We start from the raw sequence: 25,548 nt of genomic DNA, 5'->3' as shown, positions 1-25,548 counted from the left end.
CCCCCTTTTTTTTTGAGACAGAGTCTCAAGCTATCGCCCTGGGTAGAGTGCCTGGGTGTCACAGTTCGCAGCAACCTCAAACTTTTGGGTTCAAGTGATTCTCCTGCCTCAGCCTCCCAAGCAGCTAGGAGTACAGGCGCCCACCACAATGCTTGACTTTGTTGTTGTTGCAGTTGTCATTGTGGTTTTAGCTGGCCTGGGCTGGGTTTGAACCCACCGGCCTCAGTGTATGTAGCCAGCACTCTACCCACTGAGTATGGGCACCGCCAGCTTTTCTATTTTTACTAGAGAGGGAATCTTATTCTTGTTCAGGCTGGTCTCCAACTCCTGAGCTCAAGCAATCCACCTACTTGGCCTCCCAACCTGCTAGGATTACAGGTGTAAGACACTGCACCTGGCTTTGCTGTAACATTTTTAGTTTATAAACTTTTTTTTTTTTTGAGATAGAGTCTTACTTTGTCACCTTCAGTAGAGTGCGATGGGCTCAAACTCTTGGGTTCAAAGTGATTGATTCTGTTGCCTCAGCATCCCTGGTAACTGGGACTACAAGGCTCCTGCCACCGTGCCTGGCTATTTTTAGAACCAGGGGTCTCACTCTTGCTCAGGCTGGTCTTGAACTCCTGAGCTCAGGCAATCCACCCTCCTTGGCCTGCCAGAGTGCTAGGATTACAGGTGTGAGTCACTATGCCAGGACTAATTTATAAACTTTTTAATTTTTAAAAACTTTTTTATTCTTGTAATAGCTTAAAACACAAATATATTGTATAGCTATGCAAAGTATCCTTACTCTATAAGCTTTTATCTCTTTAAAAAATTTTTAAGGTCAGTATTATCAATATCACTGTCTTCCACCTCCATGTTGTCCCGCTGGAAGTTTTCCTGGGGCAGTAAGATGTTTAGAGCGCTTATATCTGATATCTCTTATAACAATAATAATGACTCCTTCTGGTATACCTCCTAAAGGATTTGCTTGAGGCTATTTTTAAACATTTTTTTCCTTTTATTTAGCTTTATGCAAAGCAGTTAAGCAAGAAAAGAAAATACAGGTATACAAATTGGAAAGAAGGAGGTGAAATTATAATTATAAACAGGTTATTTTGCTTTTATCTCTCCAGAACCAAAGGCAATCTGACTAAAATATAAGCACAATTAATAAAATAATTCAGTACACTAATAGAAAGTACAAAGACTGAAAATCTCCCTTTATGATAGCAATAAATATAACAAAATATTTAGGCATATAATCAATAAGAATTAAGCAAGTTTTATATGTAGAAAAAACGTTCCTATGCTACTGGTAAGACTAGAGCAAATGGCAGCACCATAGTGTAACATGAGAAGATTCAAAATAAAATAATCTTATTGTTTGTATTTAGAACTTAAAACCTCTAGGTTAACTTAAAGAGATTTGAAGTCATTATGATGTTGAAACTTTTAACTTTTTTTTAATAAATAGAAGAAATATATTCTAAAATAATGATAAAAATAAAGTACAATAAATAAACTGTAACAGTTGTTTATTGTTATTATGTAGTATATATAATTATATGTGCTATAATTTTATACAACTAGCAGTGCAGTAGAGTTGTTTACACCAGCATCACCATAGTCATGTCAGTAATGTGTTTCACTATGACTTTAGAACAGCTGTGACCTCACTACAGCTACTATGTCAGGAGGTGATAGGAATTTTTCAGCTCCATTGTAATCTCATGAGACCACCATCACATATGCAGCCTGTTATTGACTGAAACATTGTTAATGCAATGTATCACTGTATATCCAGTAAGTGTGGTCAGTTAAGTCAGTGTTGCTGCAAGGTCAAGCAAGATGAAACCTGACAAAACACCCATTGGACTTAACTCAGAGTGGCTACTGTGACTTGAAGAATCAATTTTTGTGGAGGGGTAAAGTGTGTGTCTATTATTTCGTGACGATAATCAAGTGATCTGCATATTACTGAATATCACAAAGGCCAAGATGATTTATTTTATACCATTTCCCTTCCTATCCATTCTTGTAGCTGATAGAAAAATAATTGCTCTTAGGTAATCAAAAACTATGCTTTATATACCTATACATTTATCCATTTATTCAGAAAACATGCAGGAAGAAACTACCAATTACTCAAGATAAGCACTGTGCTAGAGATAAAAGTAGGGAAGGAAGGAAGCTCAGAATGATGCATTTGACCCATTACAGTCAGCCCTCCTTATCTGCGGGTTCCACATCCATTGATTGATTCAACCAATTGCAGATCAAAAATATTTGGAAAAAATGGAGGGATGCATCTATATTGAATTTGTACAGATTATTTTTCTTGTCATTCTCTAAACAGTACAGTATAACAACTATTTGTATAATATTTATATTACATTAAGTATAAGTAGTCTAGAGATGATTTAAACTATACTGGAAGATGTACATAAGTTATATGCAAATACTATACTGTTTTATATGTGGGACTTGAGCACTAGTTGGGGATCCTAGAACCAACCAGTCCTGCAACATACTGAAAGATTACTGTACAGTGCAGTGAGTAAACTCTTTAAACTCTTTTTACAACCTTTTATGACTGTTCAGAATGAGGTATGGTTAAGCTCTGTGACCTGAAGATAAAATTTCGAAAGTGCCTCCTTTATGGTTAAGTGAAAAACAGGATTTTAGTAGAGAAGGGCTTTGTCCTTATTGAGGGTATTTTTATAATTTATTTGCTTGATATGTATTTATACCTTTATATTTATGTTTCAGTCTTTTTCTTTTTTCTTTTTTTTTTTTTTTGAGACAGAGTCTCACTTTGTTGCCCCTGGTAGAGTGCTGTGGCGTCACAGCTCACAGCAACCTCAAACGGTTGGGCTCAAGTGATCCTCTTGCCTCAGCCTCCTGAGTAGCTGGGACTACAGGCACCAGCCACAATGCTTGACTATTTTTAGAGACGTGGTCTTGCTGTGGCTCAGGCTGGTCTCGAACTCGTGAGCTCAAGCAATCCACCTGCCTCACTCTCCCAGAGTGCTAAGATTACAGGTGTGAGCAACCACACCTGGCCTTTTTTTTTTTTTTTTTGAGGTAGGGCCTTGCTCTGTTGTCCAGGTTGGGATGCAGTGGCATGATTATAACATACTGCAGCCTTGAACTCCTAGGCTCAAGCCATACTCCTGCCTCAGCCTCCGGAGACTACAGGTGCTATAACACCTGGCTAATTTTTATATGTATTATAGAGACAAGATCTTGCTCAAGCTCATCTTAAACTTTTGGCCTCAAGTGATCCTCCCACCTCAGCCTCCCAAAGTACTGAGATTATAGGGGTGAGCTACTGAAGTCAGCCCTAGTTAATTTTCAAATATAATACAATTTAATGAAATATGGGCAGTACTATAACTAATTTGTTATTAATAATGATTTATAAAGGGTGAGGATCAAAGTTTATCTTTCTCCATGTTGTCATTTATTAGTATACCTGCACTTGAGACCAAGTGGATAATAATTATTAATTAATAGTTGCCCAGGTAAACAATTTCAATCACAACTAAATAACTTAAACATTTCTACTTTACTGATAAAATCCTAACATGCTAATTTCAAATAATTAAAAAAGTTTATTTCTTTAAGCTATAAGGATTTTTTATGAGTGCTTTCTTTTTTTTTTTTTTTTTTTTTGAGACAGAGCCTCAAGCTATCCCCCTGGGTAGAGTGCCATGGCATCACGCTCACAGCAACCTCCAACTCCTGGGCTCAAGCGAGTCTCCTGCCTCCACCTCCCAAGTAGCTGGGACCACAGGCGCCCGCCACAACGCCCGGCTATTTTTTGGTTGCAGCCGTCGTTGTTTGGCGGGTCCGGGCTGGGGATTCGAACCCGCCACCTCAGGTGTACGTGGCTGGCGCCTTAGCCGGTTGAGCCACAGGCGCGGAGCCTATGAGTGCTTTCTTTCTTTTTTTTGAGACAGTCTCACTTTGTCACCCTCAGTAGAGTGCAGTGGCATCACAGCTCACAGCATCCTCCAGCTCCTGGGCTTAGGGACTCTCCTGCCTCAGCCTCCTGAGTAGCTGGAATTACAGGCACCCGCCACAACTCTGGCTATTTTTTGTTGTTGTTGTAGTTTGGCTGGGGCTGGGTTCAAACCCACCACCCTTGGTATATAGGGCCGGCATCCCACTTACTGAGCCACAGGTACTGCCCGTGAGTGTTTTATTTCTATGATTTTATTTTTTGAGACATTGTCTCACTCTGCCACCCTGGGTAGAGTGCTACGGCATCATAGCTCACAGCATCATAGCTCATAGCAACCTCAAACTCTTAGACTCAAGAGATTCTTCTGTCAGCCTCCTAAGTAGCTGAGACTACAGGCACCCACCACTAGTTTTTCTGTTTTAGTAAAGATGGGGCCTTTCTCTTGCTTAGACTGGTCTCAAGCCATCCGCTCTCCACCCTCCTTGGCCTCCCAAAGTGGTAGGATTATAGGTCTGAGCTACCATATCTGGCTTTTTTTTTTTTAATTTCGAGTACTTGAAAATGTGGGAGAAGTTAGATAGGTTGGTAAAGTCTTCAGGAGTTAAGTTTAACCTTAAGTTGATCATTGCAAACTCTGGAATGCAAATGGTGAATACAGACCTTGACAGATGGGAAGCTTTCTTTAGGACAGAGGAAGAGAAAAAAAATGGAGAATATAAGTTAAAGTCACAGTAGTAATAAGTAAGCATTTAGTTATTTTATACAGATCTCTTGGCAGATTCATTTAAAATGATTCTTCTTAAATTGTTAGTTTTGTTTTTTTTCCTTAGAAATAACTAGAAACAGACAAAAGCAAAACAAAAGACTACTAAATGGTGCCAGTTAGTAGTCTCTGGTAATATTTTAATTCTAATTAGTAAATAAGGTAAATAGAAAATTAAGACAGTTTTAAATGATGCTTAACATTTTCAGTTCAAAGTTCAATCACCATAGTCATCAAGTGACATTTACTCTGAACCCCCTTGGGTGAATGGTATTGAACCAAAGCCCACCAAGAAATATTATCATATGCCTTTGTGAACAAACCAGTTCTTGAACTATAGCTTTCAGAAAGCAGAGATAATAACAGTTGGTGTTAATATGTGGTGATTTCAGCCTTGGAATCATAAGATTAAAATGGGAAAAAGCATACAAAAATTCTTTAATAGAAATAAACTCTACCTTTTGTCTTAAGTCTCTGTCCTATATAGTGAAACACTAAACATGTCCAGTTATTTTAAAATATTTCACCAAATATTATTTTAGTATGAGTTTAATTTTATTTGATTAATCAATGTATGAATAATGCAAAGTAACTTTTCATTTTGACAGGGAAAAACAAGGAGGTGAGTTGATTCAGATCATATCAAATACAATCTTAAAATAAGTGAATCATGCCTCCAACTGAAAACTCAAATACAAAGAAATCTGGGTGGACGTCAGAAATTTGTGACTAAAATCTATTTTTACCTGATCTCCAAGGTTAATACTACATTTATGTTAAGGTATTTTAAATTCTATATTAAAGTGTTTTTTTTTTAAAGTGTGTCAGATTTTAAGTGTCTGACATTCTATAGTAGTTTTCCCCTCCCTTGCTTATTCTTCCTGATCTCAATCTTTTTTTTTCTAGTAGGGTTCCTCTTGCTGGCTATCCTGTCATTACAATTCTAATACCATTTAAGGTAGCTCTGCTGGGTTTATTTATTCTGAGTCCTACAATCCAGTTTCTCTTTTAACCTGGCTTCCTAAATCAAGTTGATAAACCAGATTATCTCCCCCTTCCTTCATTCCAAGAACTCGTGGTTTACATTGCTTAGGAGGATATAATGCAGTCGGGGCACAACCTCTTCCTCTCAGAATCTGTATTTTCGAGCCTTCCTCCTTTCCTGGATGAACGTGCTGAAGTCAGAGTACCTTGCGAAGGACTTCAGCCCCCACAGTTCCCTGTGTGCGCATGCCCTCTCTTCTTACAGTTGTCAAAGTGCTTTTGCCAGAGCGGTCACACAATCAACCTGAAAGAAGAAAATAATTACTGCACACTTTTAGATTTTATCGATCCTTAAAAACTGGACACTCAAAGGTAACTGCTACTAAGAATTTGTTACTTGAAATTGGGTTATTGCATGTAAAAGAATATCTATTGTGTGCGTGGTGGGGGAGGGGAAGGAGGTATCTATTTCTCAGACTTTGCTGTAAATAAGCAAGAAAAAAAAAAACCACCAAAAACAAACTATTCAGGCTGCTACTGAGAGACATTACATATTGCATTCATAAATTTTATTTTAATCTACTGCTTACCTTTTGTTTAAAAGGATCTTATTTATTAAAGGTGGGTCTTGACCTTGACAGAGTGAATTTAATGCAGAAAGTGAAATTTATTTATTTAAGGAGTGTTAAGAGAAATGGGTGTTCCTGGTATAATATTTTAAAATTTTAACGAATGTGTTACCATTAATTACTGCAATTATAAAATGTTATGAGCCCAGCTTTTTGGCTTTTATGCTGTAGTACAAAATTAATTTTTCCACTAAGAGCATGTAGTTTAAACTGAAGGCATTGACAAAAAACATTGATACAAGCAACCAGAAAAACAGAGTGATATTAAAATTACAACCAAGTGCTTTTTTCAGCCATGATGATGTGGCTATTATAAAGATAATTCTAGTTCACTGGAAGTGACTGGAAATCCCAGATTATAATGGTTTACTGCAGCACTGTTTCAACCAAGTATGAAAATGTCTCTTTTATGACCATCTTCTTTGGATGCAATAGAACTTTGTGCTGTCTGAATGCAAGCTTTGCTGCCTGTTACATTGTATTTTATAATATTGATCAAAGCCATTGTTTTAGACCAAGGGAACTGGGGAACATGAAGCAATCTTAAGTAGCTTTTATTAGTAGTAGCTGGCAATCTGTGATGGATATTATATAGGGCTGGGTTTTTTCCTTGGAAGGAGAAGGCTAAGGAGTGAGGAATAGAGAGTAAGGTAGCTGTGAAGCATTTCTTGAGCCCACTGTTTTGTGTGTGAAACTTTGAAATGAAAGGTATCAATGAACCATTTTAATGATACTCTTTAAAAACAAAAACTACTCTTAACCTAATTTCTTGTTCTAATATTTTTTGCTTAATAGCTAAGAGCAGTAATGTCTCCATTTTCTAATACATTTATTTTACAATAGTTATTATTATGAGGATAATTAGTAGAGCTTTTGTATCTGAATGCCCTTTTACAAGTGTCCTGAGAAAGATGCTTCTCCAAGTATCTGAGTTAATTAACTACATTAAATATTTTAATAACTTTGTTGCAATTTTGTTGCAATTATACTGAATCATCACCTAAAAATAATTGTATGTTCTGTCATATGTTCCTTTAGCATTTCAAAATATTTGTTTTCAGGGTCTCAGCACTGTAATATTCATGTATTTAAAGCAATTAACATATTCTAAGGGACAAGCTAACTCAATGATAATTATATGTATGGAAATCTCTAGGTTCTGAGTGATTACTAATTTTCATCCTTGAATAAGAAAACAGGCGTATGGCAGAGGTGAATATAGCCCTTCTATGCGAAATGGAAAATACCATACACTCCTTATATGGTTAAATGAAGCAGTGATGGCAAGGCACTATAATTACAATGTATGAGAATTTAGGACTTTGTACTCTTCTATTTTTAACGTTTTTGCTAGCATATGGTAATTCAGGGTCTTCAAACCATAGTCTTTCACTGCTAATACTAGTGATAAGAGAATGGATTCTAAATTTGCCTAAGTCTTGTGACCAAGGCAGCAGGATTCAAAAAACCAAAATCTGGCAACTCCAGAATTATCTTGACTGTCTACTTAAGTCTCCTAGGGATTTTTGTAAAGCCCCACCCCCACACCATCTCACAGATTCTCTCTCTCTCTCTCTCTCACACACACACCCCCCTTAAATCGAACCAGAAGCATTTCTCTACTCTGCAGAGAAATTCTCAGGCTCCTGTTGAGACCTGAAGCACTGAAATGCCAAGAAATCTCTTGTGAGCCAGAATTGGAGACAAGAAAATTAAAGAATAAACATAAAAACCGTAATCCTGAGAGTAATAAGAAGGAAACACTGCCAAACGTTTCAGTAGGTTTTTACCCCTTTAAAACACTTTTTTTTTTTTCTGTCTCCTAACAAAATGGAGTAGCTGCAGCTACTGGGAGGCCAGAGAATGATTGTGCAGCCCAGTCCTTCTAACAAATGCCAAGGATTTCCTCCCTCGTGGTTCGCTGCTGCTAAATGAAACAATTATCTACGCAAGAAAGCAGTTTGCTAATCAAGAGGGCTAGGACTGTTTTTTTCAAAGCTCGAGCTCGGGAAGCAGGGGGAAAAAAAGGGTCGTGTGTGCAGTGTCTTTTTAACCTTGCTGAAGGACGCAGCAGTATTTATTGACGTATGCAAATAACTGGGGGAGGGTGGTGCTTGGGAAAAACAGGAACCAGAATCAGTTTCTTATTGCGGGGTGAATGCTCTGAGTTCCGGTGAAGGGAAAAAGAGACGTGGCGAAATTGCTGTCTTTTCTGTCTTACAAGCACATCTCTCACTAATACAGAAAAGGAATCAAGACATCAGAAAGGGTGAAGACGCTCTCACTGTATTTTTAGAGACCTTGCGCCAGCCTCCTCCCACCCCCAGCCCGACCTGTTCTTCTAAATGGGAGATTATGGATTTGCATTGCAATTGGCTGGTAGCGGTGGCACTGGATTTTCGCAAGTAAAACACCCGCCCGCTTCAACGAGGGGCATTAATGATCATCACACTGACAATAACGCGTCTCTCTCTTTTCCCGTTTCAGCTGCGCAAACCATGCAGGATGATTTACTGATGGACAAAAGCAAAACCCAGCTCCAGCCCCAGCAGCAGCGGCAGCAGCAGCCCCAACCTGAGCCCAGCGCAGCCGAAGCCCCGTCCACGCCCCTCTCTTCAGAGACCCCCAAGCCGGAGGACAGCAGCGCAGTGCCGGCCCTTAGCCCCGCCGCGGCCCCGCCGGCCTCCAACTGCCCAGACAAGATGCAGATGGAATCGCCGCTCCTGCCGGGCTTGAGTTTCCATCAGCCACCTCAGCAGCCGCCGCCGCCTCAGGAGCCCACGGCACCGGGCGCTTCGCTGTCACCGTCCTTCGGCAGCACCTGGTCAACGGGCACCTCGAACGCGGTAGAGGACAGCTTCTTCCAGGGGATCACCCCAGTCAACGGGACCATGCTCTTCCAGAACTTCCCGCACCATGTCAACCCAGTCTTCGGAGGCACCTTCTCCCCGCAGATCGGCCTGGCGCAGACCCAGCACCACCAGCAGCCGCCGGCGCCGCAGCCAGCACAACCCCCGCCGCCGCCGGCGCAGCAGCCGGCACAGCCCCCGCAGGCGCAGCCCCAGCAACAGCGCCGGTCACCCGCCAGCCCCAGCCAGGCACCCTACGCGCAGAGGAGCGCTGCCGCGGCCTATGGCCACCAGCCCATCATGACCAGCAAGCCGTCCTCCTCTTCAGCCGCTGCAGCCGCTGCTGCAGCAGCCGCCGCTTCATCGGCCTCGTCCAGCTGGAACACGCACCAAAGCGTGAATGCCGCCTGGAGCGCACCGTCCAACCCCTGGGGCGGCCTGCAGGCGGGACGGGACCCTCGCCGGGCTGTTGGCGTGGGCGTGGGCGTAGGCGTCGGGGTGCCTTCTCCGCTCAACCCTATCTCGCCTCTCAAAAAGCCCTTCTCCAGCAATGTGATAGCGCCGCCCAAGTTCCCTCGAGCGGCCCCGCTCACCTCCAAGTCCTGGATGGAGGATAATGCTTTCCGGACCGATAATGGTAACAATCTGTTGCCATTTCAGGTAATGCTTTGCTGCACCTGCACACGCCTTTCTCCTACCCCGCTCCTTGTGCCCTTTCTGCCTTTTAATCACCCACCGGTTTTTGTTCTTTAAAAAGGGCAGCGATGTACAGTTCCTCTGCCTCCTCCCAAAGCCTACAGTTCACTGGGGCTGTTACACTCTCGGGGCATGAGATGGAACGGTGTTGGGGGTGGGGTGGGTAGAATCTGCTCCAGGAATTCTACTCAGGCGCCTCATCAGGGTAGAAAAGGACTTTTTTCTTTTAGTTTATTTTCTCCTTCACTGTGCTTATGGCTCTTATTTTGACCTCTTGTGATAAGTAAAGGTGCTGGCATAGTCCCAGAAAGAGTAGACTGAGATTCCTATCATTTAAATAGCTACACATTTCAGGTTATGCAATCTAGGCTCAGGGTGCCGCCTGAAAGCCGTCCACACCCAAACCACCCTGGCTTTACTCTTGAAGAGGTTAACAACCTTCGAGTGGTGCTATTTCAGACAGTTGCATATGCTCAGTTAAACTAATGTGAACACATGTGTTTATGTCTCGCTAAGGTGCTAGAATCATTAATAACAATCAGCATATTGCCCCTGCTGGGAAAATTGTGAGTGTGAGATTCTAATAAACACCCGGAACTCTGTAAAGGAAGGAAGTGGAAGAGTGGAAATTTTAGGGGCAGCCTTTTCCGTATTACCTAGAAAAAGGATTTAGAAATTGGGGAGGGGGGTTTTGCAGAGAAAAGAGAAAACAATGGGACACGACCTTCAGAGCCATATTGCAATGGAGTCTATTTGCTAGCTAGCACTGAAATATTTAAAGCTGCAGTGTCCTTCACCAGTTGGGTTATTTAAGAAGCCAATGCAGATCAATTACACCACTTGAAACTGGGCAAAGTGAAAGTCTTGCAACTTTAATGAAAAATGAGTCTTGTGTCTTGGTGTTAAATGCCAAAGAAAAACCCAGGAAGTGCTCAGACAAAAAGGTTGAATGGAGTGTGTCCTTATTTCTGTTTTTGCTTTCTCATCCAATCTACAGCCATAGCAGTTGGTGGTATCCTGGACATCTTGGGTGGGAAAGGTGTGTGTTCACTGTGGGGATTGGGTGTGGGGTGGAGACTTTTGCTTTCAGGCAAATTCTTATCCTTCATTTAAAATTGATTGGGCTGTAAGTTTCTAGGCTGCATTAAAAAGGAGAAGGGAAGTGAAGAGGAAAGGGGAAGGCTTTGAACAAGACCCAGTTTGGGTGGTCAAGGAAATGAAGCAGAAATCCTTTGAGCAATGCTGAAAGATGGCAGAACTGACATTTGACAAAGGTAGTTTGAAAAGATATGGCCCGATTGGAACCTTCATTTTGTAACTCTTTACATTTCAGATATTTGGGGTGGTCCCCATCCAAGAAGGAAGAGATGGGGTGATTGAAAAGAACATGACTTTCTGAGTTGGAACAATGATTTTTAATCTTGGCAGTTCAAGTCCATGAAACCTTTAAATTGTTTATATGACAATTTTTAATGATAGGCTTTTGCTGAATTTTCACAGGGGTCCTTTAAGAATGGAAGATTTTAAAGTTAAAGTATATTTCTTCCCATTCTAAACTTTGCTTATTTTAATGAAGTGATACTGCAGGATGGTATTAGTTTGGTAGATAGTGAAAAGGAGGAGTTTGCTTTCTGGAACTTTTCTATGTGCTTATTTTTGGAGAGCTAGATCAGTAAGGCTGCATTTGGTCAGAGAGGCCTGCTTTTTCTAACAGTCCCTCTTTTAATTCTGACTTTCTCTGCGGAAGTGCAGTCTTAGAGGATCTGTCTTATGGGGAGGTTTGGGAGTTGATAGTGTGTTACTTTTTCTAGGAGCTAAATACGAATACAACTAGCTTTTGATTAATTATGTCTTGAAATGGAAATTTAGGAGAGATTAAATCCACAAAATTTTCCCTAACCTGATATTGACAAGTAGTATGAAGATTGCCTGTTGTTTCTCAGCAAACCATTCACCTGTGATGCTAATAAGAGCCAAGTGGGCTGGATTGAGTTTGGTCTCCTTTTATCCTTGATGATGCTGTTTAGTAGGCAAAAATTTGCTAAAAGTTATGTAGGAGGAGAGGTTTGACTAAAAATTGAGGTTTATTTGTTTGGCCTTAGGAAGAATTACCTGTACGTTATGTCTTTTTTTTTTTTTTGACAGAATCTCAAGCTGTGACCCTGGGTAGAGTACTATGGCATCACAGCTCACAGCAACCTCAAACTCTTGGGCTTAAGCGATTCTCTTGCCTCAGCTTCCCAAGTACCTGGGACTACAGGCGTCTGTCACAACACCTAGGTATTTTTAAGTTGTAGTTGTCATTGTTGTTTGGCGGGCCTGGCTGGATTCGAACCCTCCAGCTCCGGTGTATGTGACTGGCGCCCTAGCCGCTTGAGCTACAGGCGCCAAGCCTCTTTTTTTGCTATTAAAATTGGAGCTTTAGGGGTGGCGCCTGTGACTCAATGAGTGGGCACCTGCCCCATATACCGAGGGTGGCGGGTTTGAACCTGGCCCCAGCCAAACTGAAACAAACAAAAAAAAATAGCCAGGCATTGTGACCGGTGCCTGTAGTCCCTGCTACTCAGGAGGCTGAGGCAAGAGAATTCCTAAGCCTAAGAGCTGGAGGTTGCTGTGAGCTGTGATGCCATGGAACTGTACCAAGGGCTACAAAGTGAGACTCTGTCTCTAAAAGGAAAAAAAAAAAATGAAGCTTTAGGGGATTTTGTATGTTTGTTTGTTTGTTTGTTTTTAGACAGTCTCACTCACCCTGGGGTTGAGTGCCTCTTTTTTTGTTCTTAAAATTGTTTTGCCTACTAAGAGGTAGAGTGTCCTACCTCTTAACTCTGGTCCTACAGCTCTGTCTAATTGTGTTGTTAGATGTCTTAAAACTTCCCTATAGCTCTAGTGTTATCAAGAAGAATTCATTTTATCTTTTTTTATGTATTTATTGTTGGGGATTCATTGAGAGTACAGAGAACCAGGTATGAAGAATTCATTTGAATTCTGGTTTTCTTTGGACTCCATTCAAAGGGACTTAATGGTGGAACTATCTAGTGAGGTTTTCTATCAGGCGGATGCATCCTGGTGATGTACTTCTTCCCTGCAGAACTCAAGAATGGTGAGGCGCTTTACTGTAGAAATTATATGTATGAATTATTCTGTATAAGATAGGGACACCTAAGTACATAAAAGGACTAGAACTGAGATATTTTCTGTACACTGTGAACTTGGATTTCAATAGCATTGTTGGGTGTGGTAGTTCATGTCTGTAATCTCAGTTACTTGGGAGACTGAGGCAGGAGGGTCACTTGAGGCCAGGAGTTCAAGACCAGCTGGGGTAAAACAGCAAGACTCTGTCTCTGAAATAAAAGGTGAAAGATGGTATCACAGTATAACTTTAAAAAAAAATAGCATTGGCTCGGCGCCTGTAGCTCAACCGGCTAAGGCGGCAGCCACGTACACCTAAGGTGGCGGGTTCAAATCCCCAGCCCTGACCCGCCAAACAACGACGGCTGCAACCAAATAATGGCCGGGCGTTGTGGCGGGCGCCTGTGGTCCCAGTTACTTGGGAGGCAGAGGCAAGAGACTCGCTGGAGCCCCAGAGTTGGAGGTTGCTGTGAGCTGTAATGCCACGGCACTCTACCCAGGGGGACAGCCTGAGGCTGTGTCTCAAAAAAAAAAAAAAATAGCATTATTGTCCAGAGAAGTTTAGAAAAGACTTCTGAAAACACTTAAAATAGCCTATGATTCTCATTTCACAGTGGATGAAATTTGTGAAGTGACTTGCCCAGGTTTATTTAGGTGGATAGTTTTGTTAGAAGCAGGCTTTGGTGGCAGATTGCCTGGATTCACATCTCAGTTCTGCCAGTTACTAGCTTTGTAATCTTGAGCGAATTATGTAAACTTGCCAACCCTCAATTTCTTCATCTGTAAAATGGGAATAGAAATAGTCTCTTGCTACATGGGAGATCAAATGAGAAACTATATAACCACTACATTATAAAGTTATATAGTTTCTCACGATGACTGCCTGTGGTATAATGTCCTGTAGATGTTGGGTTTTATTGTTTAGTTGTTACTGTAATGGTTACTAGAGGCTCTATATGATCTTATGAAAATGTGGTTTACTGATTTTTTCATACATTGCAATCTGAATAATTCTAGACTTCTGTGTAAGGTCACTTACTCTTTTTTTCTGTACCCTCAGGATTATAGAGAGTCTATCATAGGATGGATTACCAGCATGTAATACTGCATTCTTAGTATCTCCAAAGTTCAGTGTAATGTCATTTGTTTTTCTTGCCTGTCTGCCTGGAAGCCTCAGGATCAGAGCCTTTGGTCATTGTAATAATGTGGTAATCTAGCATTTACCTGTGGGCCAGATCCTGTGCTAAGCCTTTTCCATGTAGTTTTTCGATGGATCTATTTTTGAGGTAGGACAAAGTAGTTGACTTACTGACAAAGAAATTGAGGGGCCAGTCCATTTATACTGTATGCTGAAGATCACAGCTAGTTACTGGCAAAATTTGGATTTATACTGAGACAATGTGTGTCCAGAGTCCATGGTTCCTATACCCTTGGTTATACTACCTTTAGGATATTTAACAGTCCAGCGTAGATGCTGGAGGCTAGACTGAATCTGTCCTTGACTTTATGAGACACCCTGGAAATTGGTGGTGGTTTGTTTGTTTGTTTTTGAATCAGAGTCTCACTTTATTGCCCTACAGTAACTTCAAACTCTTGGGCTCAAGCAATTCTCTTGCCTCAGCCTTCTAAGGCACCTACACAGGCACCTACAGGCACCTACCACAATACCTGGCTATTTTTTTAGAGGTCTTGCTCAGGCTGGTTTCAAACTCCTGAGCTCAAGTAAATCCACCCACCTCCCTCTCAGAGTACTAGGATTATAGGCGTTGAGCTACTATGTCCAGCCTTTTAAAAAAAATTATATATTTTTAGAAATGGAGGAGGAGAAATACAGAAATACTAAATATACCACTATTTAGTCAACATTTGTCAATATTTTTTCCTATTTATTTATTTTTGAATTTTATTTTTGGAAAAAAAAAAACATTTCATGTTTTCTGTTTGCATCTCTGCCTTTATCCCTTGCTTCTACTTCCAAGTTAAAAATGATTAAAGGAAATTTTATGTTTTCTAATATGTCTAGTTAAGTATAATTTAGTCTTAATTTTGCTGGCGGGTTATCCATAACAGGAAAAATTCCTTAAATGAATTCATGGGAATGTAAATGATACTAAAAAACAAATATGCCTACTCATAATAAATTTTTATGAAATAGCAATAGTTTTCAACTAGTTTGTATTCTTTTGTTCCAGGAAGAAATATAATATGTCTAGTTTATGCTTACTTTTGCATTAAAAAATTTTGTTTTCTGGGTAGCACCTGTGGCTCAGTGAGTAGGGCGCTGGCCCCATATACCAAGGGTGGTGGGTTCAAACCCGGCCCTGGCCAAACTGCAACCAAAAAATAGCCGGCTGTTGTGGCGGGCAGAAGTAGTCCCAGCTACTTGGGAGGCTTAGGCAAGAGAATTGCTTAAGCCCAGGAGTTGGAGGTTGCTATGAGCTGTGTGATGTCATGGTACTCTACCAAGGGCAATACAGTGAGACTCTGTCTCTACAAAAACAAAAAAATTTTTTTTTGTTTTCTTTTTAAGAAATAGAGTCTCTCTCTGTTGCCTAGGTTGAAGTGCAGTGGCGTGATCATAACTCACTGCAGCCTCGTACTCCTGGGCTTAAGTGATCTTCCCATCTCAGCCACCCAAGTAGCTGGGACTATAGGCCTGTACCACTGCACCCAATTTATGCTTGCATTTGTTTTTTGAGATGGAGTCTCTGTTGCCCTGGGTAGAGTGCTATAGCACAATAACTCACAGCAACCTCAAACTCTTGTGCTCAACCAATTCTCTTGCCTCAGCCTCCCATGTAGGTGGGACTTGAGACTACAGGCGTGTTCCACTATGCCTGGCCTGCTAGTTTTTCTATTTTTGGTAGAAACAGGGTCTTGCTCTTGTTAAGGCTGATCTCCCAATGAGATAGGATGACCTAGATTTAAAACTTAAGATACTTCTCTATTTGGTTTCTTTTTTTGTTTTTTGAGACAGAGTCTCACTCTGTTGCCCTCGGTAGAGTGCTGTGGCGTCACAGCTCACACCAACCTCAAACTCTTGGACTTAAGCGATTCTCTTGCCTCAGCCTCCCAAGTACCTGGGACTATAGGCACCCGCCTCAATGCCTGGCTATTTTGTTGTTGTAGTTGTCATTTTTTGGCAGGCCCGGGCTGGGTTCAAACCCGCCAGCTCTGGGGTATGTGGCTGGCGCCCTAGCCAATGAGCTACAGGCGCTGAGCCTCTAGTTGGTTTCTTAACTAGTGCTGTAATGCAAAATCACTTAAGGTCTACACCAGCTCCACAAACTTTTCGAACCTATTATAACATGGTTGCCAGCAGAGCCACATAGTCTATATTCTATTTAAAATGGGTTGGTTAGGAAATATTGGGGCTTTTAAACGATGCTACTAGAAACATTAATATAAACTGTGTATTTCAAAATTGCATTTGTAAAAAGTGGTTATATAAACTCTTTATGACCTTAACATGAGTTAATATAAAAGTACATTCTCAAAAATGTAACATTTCTAGACATCCTGTGATAGACAAGACAGTTCTCTACAGCTTTCTCCTTTGGTTAGCTTCTTTTGCTGTTTTTCAAGGGCTGCATGAAGCATCATGCTTGTCCAGTGGTAATTCGTTGTCATTGCTTAGGTGATTTTTGTTGTGTTTTGATCTGCATTATCAAAAGATTATGCTTTGTTCACTGAAGTATGAAAAGTTTGACAAAGCTGTGTAGATTTTATTGAGGAAAGAGAATAAGATGGAGGGGAGCACAATAGTGGACAACCTGTGAATCTTTGAGGAAGACACTGGTCAAAGCCTTTGCTCTTTCACTGGTGGTTGGGGTCAAATCACTTATCTGGTGGTGAATCTTTTTCCCAGTCTGCAAAAACGGAGAAGGTAGAGGACATACTTTATGAGAGAATGTATACAAAGTTTTCTGAAAATCAGATACTGTTAAAGGAATACTGTTACGACTCTCGGATGCCTGCCTAACTACTAATTGTAGTCAGAATTGGGGCTTCAAAGAGGAGATATTGGTGTTTTGTTTGAAGTATAGGCTCAATCTGTTGCCCTGGGTAGAGTACCAAGGTGTTAGGGATCACAGCAACCTCAAACTCTTAGGCTTGAGCAGTCCTCTTGTTTCAGGCTCCAAGTAGCCAGGACTAAAGGTGCCATCCATAATGCTCAACTAATAATTTCTATTTTTAGTAGAGATGGGTCTTGCTCAGGTTGGTTTTGAACTCCTGAGTTCAAGCAATCTACCCGCCTCAGCCTCCCAGAGTGCTAGGATTATAGGTATGAGCCACTGCACCTGTTTCCAAAGAGGAAATATTGTTGATATTCAGCAGTACTGAGTTAAAAACCAGCTGATGGCATCTAATGGAGAGAGACTAGAAAGATGTGTCCAGCAGGGATGGAATACCATCAAAAGGCATTTGTATATTATGGTCTGTATATTCTAGAAAGCCGGTCATGGTGCTCTGAGGACTAGGGAGTATAGATTTATGTCATGTGAATGGTGGCGATTTATGACTGTTTTTGCTGTGGCTGACTCATTAATGTAAGTGTAAGAGTTTTCTTTGCTCTGTGAACATTTCAATTGCTGATGGGACAAATGTTTAAATTCTTTTTTTTTTTTGCTTGTACGAAATGTCTTTATTGGTAAGGGAGGGATGCTGCAGACCAGCACTAAGGAGGAGAGTAAAGAGAAGAGAGGAGAGAAGAAGAGAGGAAATGTTTAAATTCTTAATTTCTTGCCTGCTACAAGTGTTGATTTTGGTGTTTCTGGAGATATCAAAGGTCTGATTTGAAACTCCTTACTACCACTTCCCTGGAAGTCATGCCTGGCTCTGCAGGGCCAGTGTGGTTGTCAGAGATAGAATTCAGGATAGAACCCCAAGTTTGAATCTTGAGAGTTGGAGTAAGTTACCATAGCTTCAAGGGGGCTTTCCTGCAAAGGTTGCTATACTTGCAGTAAAAGCCAGCCTGGCAAGGAATTTTCCACAGCCGATCCTTACACATTTCGGGTAGCTTATTCTATGGGAGTTCACTAGTCTTATTTCACCTGTTATATTTCAGTTCTGGTACATTTAGTTTTTATATCCTTTGGTGTTGGGTACTGTACATGGAAACTTTTTTTTTTTTTTTTTTTTGAGACAGTCTCTCAGTTTGTCACCCTCTGTAGAGTGTGATGGTGTCATAGCTAATAGCAACCTCAGTCTCTGGGGCACAAGTGATTCTCTTGCCTCAGCCTCTCAAGTAGCTGTACAGGTGCCTGCCACAACACCAGGCTATTTTTGGAGACAGAGTCTCACTCTTTCTCAGGCTGGTCTCAAACTTGTGAGCACAGGCAATCCATTCACCTTGGCTGCCCAGAGTTTTAGGATTACAGAGGGGAGCCACTACTCTCAACATACATGTAAACTTTTTTTTTTTTTTTTTGAGACGGAGCCTCAAGCTATCCCCCTGGGTAGAGTGCCATGGCATCACAGCTCATAGCAATCTCCAACTCCTGGGCTCAAGCTAGTCACCTGCCTCAGCCTCCCAAGTAGCTGGGACTACAGGCACCTGCCACAATGCCTGGCCATTTTTTGGTTGCAGCCATCATTGTTGTTTGGCGGGCCCGGGCTGGGGATTCGAACCTGCCACCTTAGGTGTATGTGGCTGGCGCCTTAGCTGCTTGAGCCACAGACGCCGAGCCCATGTAAACTTCTTAATGGGAAACCCTTCTAATATTTACATTGTGACTTAACTTGAAATAGAAAAATGCTAGTGAATTAAAATATGGTAGTAACTTAGCATCTTGGAATAAAGCCTACTTTTCTTTTCTCAGGAGCATTATTATTTAATTCTCAATAATAATAAATCTTATGATATAATTTCTTGTTGTCAAACCTCAGAGGAAAGAAGCAGAAAGGGGCACTAAACAGCCTTTATATCATATGACTTGATCTTAGAGCTAATATACACAAAGGAAAGGAAACACTGAGTACTGATTATGTATGCACAAGACTATTATGTAGCCAAATAGCTTCATTCCTCAAGCATTCAAACTCATTTCAAGGTGAAGATCAAATACAAGTAATTCCTGATCTATAATTCAATGCAGCTAATTATATGGTCGGTGCTACCAAGTAAACCAGTGCCTAGAAGAGTGCTTAAATGAATGAATAAAAATTTAAACCCAAGATTTATAGTTTTGTCCTTTATCTCTGAGATAGTATATTCAATATATATTTTTTTCTTTTTGAGACAGAATCTTACTTTGTCCTCAGCAGAGTGCTCTGGCATCATAGCTCACAGCAACCTCAAACTCTTGGGCATAAGTAATCCTCTGGCCTCAGCCTCCCAAGTAGCTGGGACTACAGGCACCCACCAGAACACCTGGCTATTTTTGGAGACAGGGTCTCGCTCTTGTTCAGGCTAGTCTTGGACTCATGAGCTGAAGCGATCCACCCCCCTCAGCCTCCCAGAGTGCTAGAATTACAGGTGTGAGCCACCCTGTCCAGCCTATATTCAACATTTTTGAGATAGCTTTTCTATTGTAATATTTCTCTGCAAGGTATATGGAATATGGAAATATATAAAATGTGGAAATGTACGGATTGTGGAAACATAGTTCATAGGTGAATATATATAATGTCATAAAATACATCTTTACTTTGTAAAACTATAACACCATGTGTTCCAGACTTTAGGGGCACCCAATAGCTTTTAGGGGGTGTGACTCTGTAGGCTTGGTATGTGCCAGGAAGTAAGCATAGTTGTTGCTTTGACATAGAAAGTTTATGACAGCCAGTAGATGGGAACACTAGCTTATATCCTATGAATTGAATTTTTCTTTACTCTCCTTCATTTTGACCAGCTTATCCTTTTAGAGTTTATCCTGTCATGGTGGTATGGTTTGTTCCAGATTTTCTTAGTCAAGTTATTAATAATAGAATTGACCAGAATGAGATTCAGGATACCCCTAACAATAACATTTAGAAATATTAAGGAGAGAATGCTTTGGTTTTGGAATTTGACAAAGAGCAGATTTTAGTAAGCCCATTCAGCCAGTCATTTATTATAGGCATGTGAAATTAGAAAACAGAGATGTACAGGAAAAAAGAATTTCTGCTCTTAAGACGTAGGGTTTGTGGACTGATTAGGGTTGAGAATATTTCAGAGGAAACAAGTTCGTGTTCTGACAATCTGACCTCCTACTCAAACTCAAGGAGTTCTCCTGCTTCTTAGGTTTCAGATAAGCAGCAATTAAAGGAGGTAAGAGGTAAATGTACCCAGAAGCACTTCTCTTATGCAATCTGGAGTGGAAAGTTTCCTTTCCTCTTTTAAAGTTTGAGTTTATGGGGAAAGGCTGAGAGATAATTTTTGGATCCTTTATTATAAATCTGTTTCAATGTTCGCATTGGATTTTATGGATAGATTATTCAACTGTTTGCCACATCATTGTTTAAAGCAGTTGTAATCAATAGAGGAATCCTGAGGTCAAATAAATAGTTAAGGATAACATTGGCAGTACTTTTGTTAACCACATAACTATTACAAAATTCTCTGATCAAAGAGAAAGAATTTACACTGTTTATTTTCTTTTGGCATCTTTATTCAAAATCATAATCCTACTCCTAGCTTTTGGGTATTGTGTTATTTTGATGCCCTTCTTCAAATAAATACAACTTACACAAATATAGGAGGGCAAAATGCCAAGCACTGGCCTCATATAAAGGCCTTTTCATATAAATTATCTTATTTAATCCTTACACATCCTAGTGAATTAGGGATTATTATCCTAATAGAGACTCAAACTATTATCTAACAAGGTAATATGGCAGGAATGGAAACTCAGGTTTTTGACTTCATGTCCAGTTCTTACATTCTGCTATACTTGCTTGCCTCTGAGCTTATTACTCACTGTCTTTCAATGTCTTTTTTTTTTTTTTCTTGACAGTCTCAAGCTATTGTCCTGGGTAGAATGTCATGGTGTCATAGCTCATAGAAACCTCAAACTCTTGGACAAAAGCAATCCTCTTGCCTCAGCTTCCTGAGTAGCTGGGATTGTAGTGCCTGCCACAACACTGGCTAGTTTTTCTGTTCTTAGTAGAAACAAGGTATTGCTCTTGCTCAGGCTGGTCTCCAACTCCTGAGCTTTAGCAGTCCACTGGCCTCAGCCTCCCAAAGTGCTAGGATTACAGACATGAGCCACCACACCTGGCTTTTCTTTCTTTCTTTCTTTCTTTTTTTTTTTTTTGAGACACAGTCTTAAGCTGTCACCCTGGGTAGAGTGCTATGGCATCACAGCTCACAGCAAAGCAACCTCAAACTCTTGGGCTTAAGCAATTCTCTTGCCTCGGCCTCCCAAGTAGCTGGACTACAGGCGCCCACCGCAACACCCAGCAATTTTTTTGCTGCAGTTGTCATTGTTGCTTAGCAGGTCCGGGCTGGGCTTGACCCGCCACCCTAGGTGTATGCGGCCAGCACCCTGCCAACTGAGCTATGGGCACTGCCACATATGGCTTTTCAATATGTCTTTGATGTTATATTCTTTCTCTAGATCTTTCCTGATTCCCTTCATCCCACACTGACTTTATAGTATTTATCACTCTGAAATGAGCTGTTTTGTTTTGTTCCTTAAGTTGTAAGCTCCAGAAGGGAAAAGAGTTTTTCACTAAAAGTGTCTCCAGAGGCTAGGACAGTACCTGGGATATTTTAGGCACATGATAAATATGTGTTGAGTATGTTAATGATTTATACTTATAAATGACTTGGCATTTATTTATCATTTGCAAGTAGTAGCAATGTAAGAGTAATTTAATTTTATAAACACTTAACTGGTCTCTGCCAGGGGTGGGGCAGTAGGGATTAAAGCTGAACCATATAGCCCATCCTCAGACAACTCCCTGACAAATGTGTATTAAAATATAGAAAGATATGGTCTAACACAGTATGATATGCACAATGAAGAGAGTTTGAACTTGGATCAGAGGAAAGAATAATTAAATTTGTGTGTCATCATAGTTTAAAATACTTTCAAGATTTTCTCATCTTGAAAATAATACATGTTAGGGCCAGGTGCCATGGCTTACGCCTGTAATCCTAACACTCTGGGAGGCTGAGGCAGGTGGATTGCCTTGAGCTCATGGGTTCGAGATCAGCCAGAGCAAGAGGGGTTCTGTCTCTAAGAATAGCTGGGTGTCATGGTGGGCCCCTATAGTCTCAGCTACTTGGGATGCTGAGGGAAGAGAATTACTTGAGCCCAAGAATTGAGGTTGCTGTGAACTATGATGCCATAGCACTCTACTGAGGGTGACCAAGTGAGACTGTGTCTCAAAAAAATAAATGAAAGTGAAAACAATACATGTTTACTATTTAAAACTTGAAGGGGGAAAAATTGCCCATAATTGTGTTATCCAGATATATCTACTCTTTTTTTGTTTTTGTTTGATATATCTATTCTTAATGCTTAGATGTATTTTATGCTAATTGTCTCTTTTTCAATATTGTATTTTACATAGTGGAGAGCATACTGTGTATGCAATTTTATAACCATATTTTTAGCATATCGTGTCATTAAATTTATAAACACTTTTAATAATTGCATTATATTCCTTCACTGGAATCCATTATTATTGATCACAGTATTTGGAGGATTTAGATTGCTTTTAAGTTTTTTTTTTTTACAAGATAGGGTCTGTGTTGTCCAGGCTGGCCACAAACTCTTGGGTCCTCCTTCCTCAGCCTCCCAAGTAGCTGGGATCATAGGTATGTGCTTTTTTAGTTTTTAGCTATTGAAGATGATGTTTTCATGAACATCTTTGGGCATTTTAATGCTTTAGTTGAATGGCCAAGGTTGCATAGGCAGATGAAAGAATGAGTCAGGTAGGAGTAGTGTTTTTTGTTTTTGTTTATTTGTTTGTTTTTTAAGCAGAGGGAGCAGCTTGTGCACAGGCAAGAAACAACATGGTATTTTGAGAGAGCAGAGGGTTCAGGTAGGGGTGAGGCAAGTGGGAAATGAGGCTGGAGAAGGAGGTGGGTGCCAGATCACAAAAGGCATTCTGCCATTCCATGTCTTTAGCTTTCTTGAGTAGAGACATTGAAGGATTTTTAAGCTGAGAAAGTTATTTTAAGGCTTTTAAGTTGGTGAGTTATCACTTTGTTTCAGAAAGATTATTCAGGGATAACTTTGTCAGGAATATAATACAAGCAGGAAACCAGTTAACATGTGAGAACCTAAAGTCGTTGGAATAACAGGATAGATTTAAGAAATAATTAGGTTGACTGGAATGATTTGGTGGTTACTTGGATTAGGAAATAAAGGAGAGGGAGGAGTCTAGAATGACTCCCAGGTTTTTAGTTAAGGCAGCTGGGAAAAATTTAGAGGTGAACATGCCTAATAGTACAGATTAGAATTTTCATGAGTCATAAACCAGTTGGGTTTTAGAGTAGAGGAATTTTTTTTTTTTTTTTTGAGACAGAGTCTCACTATGTCACCCGCAGTGGCATGCTGTGGCATCCCAGCTCACAGCAACCCCAAACTCTTAGACTTAAGCGTTTCTCTTGCTTCAGCCTCCCAAGTAGCTACGACTACAAGCACTCGCCACAACACCTGGCTATTTTTTTGTTGCAGTTGTCATTGTTGTTTAGCAGGCCGGGACTGGGTTTGAACCTGCCAGCCTCAGTGTATTTGGCTGGCACCCTACCCACTGAGATACAGGCACCGCCAAGTAGAGGAATTTCAGAAGGGAAAGCTGTGTGTTGGGAATATTCAAACAAGTGATTTGACATCGCTTATCCACCCATGCTTTTGTGTGATTCTTAATATGTGGGAAGGAAAACCTTATTAAGATAAATTACTTTGTGGACTACTTGTTAGAACACCACATCTGAGAGAAGAAATAATCATTCTAAGTCAAAAGCTTTGTTTGATTTTTTGTTATTGTACCTTGAGAATTAGAGTATATATTAGCCGATTAGTCATCCTGTTTGTGGGTGATAGCCTGGCATTGGAAGGAATAATAAAGAATTCCTAACCAGTCAATCATAAGGGAGGATCACAGGCAATAAAATAAATGAAACCTGGCATCAATTATTAGTTTAAGTTGAATAAACTCACTGAGAGGTCAGAGACATATTATTAATAAGTTCTTAGCAAAGTTGAGATTAGACCTTAAGGAATTTAGTTTTGCTGCACTTATGTAAAGTTTAGTTTCTTAAATAGATATAAAGATGATAAAATGTTTTGAAGTCTGGGAGCCATAGTTTGGTGAGCCGTGTGGTGGATTGAGGAGGAGAGTATAAGACCCACTAGAACTTCATTTTGTATGTTTTTTTTTTTAAGACAGCATCTTACTCTGTCACACTGGATAGAGTGCCATAGTGTCATAGATCACAGAAACCTCAAACTTTTGGGGTTGAGCAATCCTCTTGTCTCAGCCTCCTGAGTAGCTAGGACTACAGGCACATGCCAATATGCTGGGCTAGTTTTTCTTTTTCTTTTTTCGTAGAGACTGGGTCTTGCTCTTGCTCAGGCTGGTCTTAAACTTCTGAGCTCAAGCAGTCCAGCCACCTTGGGCTCCCAAAGTGCTAGGATTATAGGGATGAGCCACCACACCTGGCTGTCCCCCTGGGTAGAGTGCTGTGGCATCTCAGCTCACAGCAACCTCCAACTCCTGGGCTCAAGTGAGTCTCCTGCCTCAGCATCCCAAGTAGCTGGGACCACAGGCGCCTGCCATGACGCCCAGCTATTTTTTTGTTGCAGCTGTCATTGTTGTTTGGAGGGCCTGGACTGGATTTGAACCTGCTACCTTGGGTGTACGTGGCTGGTGCCTTAGCCACTTGAGTGAGCCACAGGAGCTGAGCCGGCTTAGGTGATTCTCTTGCCTCAGACTCCCTAAGAGCTGGGACTACAGGTGCCTGCCACCATGCCCAGTCATTTTGTTGTTGTTGTTGCACTTTGGCCAGGGCCAGGTTCGAATATGCCACCCTTGGTAAGAGGGCTAGTGCCCTACCCACTGAGCCACAGGCACCACCCTGTTACGTGCACTTTTTATAGGGAAGATAGAGCTCACAGGTTATTCTGGGAAGTCAATTAAGTGAATATCTTTATCCCTTCAGGCTGCTGTAACAAAAATATCTCAGAATGGAATAATAAATAATAGAAATTTATTTTTTATAGTTTTAAAGACTGAAGTCCAACATAAATACACCAACTGATTCAGTGGGGTTTTTTTGCAGTTTTTGGCCAGGGCTGGGTTTGAACCCACCACCTTCGCCACCTTCGGCATATGGGACTGGCGCCCTACCCCTTTGAGCCACAGGCACCACCCCCTCTTCACTCACTTTTATAAGAGCACTAATCCCATTCAACATGTGAATTTGGGGGGTATAACCAACATTCACACCATAGAAGCAAAGCTTCATCTATAGTATATGCTTATGTATGTGAAAAATAAATACACTAGAATGTTTTGATTTAAGGGAGAGATGTTATTTCATATGTGATACAGGAAGTATAACACAAAAATACTGATTTTTTCCCCCCTAGGTATTTCTTTTTTTTTTTT

General features: G+C 40.8%; 1 protein-coding gene across 3 annotated transcripts in view; it reads left to right on the top strand.

Annotated features, from left to right (window-relative positions):
- The first annotated feature begins 8,513 nt into the window (after positions 1 to 8,513).
- CPEB3 (cytoplasmic polyadenylation element binding protein 3) overlaps positions 8,514 to 25,548 on the top strand; it is a 187,718-nt gene continuing 170,683 nt past the window's right edge. The window contains exons 1-2 of one of the 3 annotated variants that reach the window (XM_012801395.2): positions 8,514 to 8,594; positions 8,813 to 9,834. In XM_012801395.2, coding sequence (XP_012656849.2) covers positions 8,824 to 9,834 — 1,011 coding nt within the window. In that variant the 5' untranslated portion in view covers positions 8,514 to 8,594; positions 8,813 to 8,823. Of the gene's footprint in view, positions 8,595 to 8,670; positions 9,835 to 25,548 lie in introns of those variants that run through there. The other 2 variants (XM_023509502.1, XM_023509504.1) reach the window with 2 other exon arrangements.

The sequence above is a fragment of the Otolemur garnettii genome, unplaced genomic scaffold (genome assembly GCF_000181295.1).
Source record: "Otolemur garnettii isolate 467f Iridium unplaced genomic scaffold, OtoGar3 scaffold00008, whole genome shotgun sequence".
Classification (NCBI taxonomy): Eukaryota; Metazoa; Chordata; class Mammalia; order Primates; family Galagidae; genus Otolemur; species Otolemur garnettii.
This window is presented reverse-complemented; position numbering and strand designations above follow the sequence as displayed.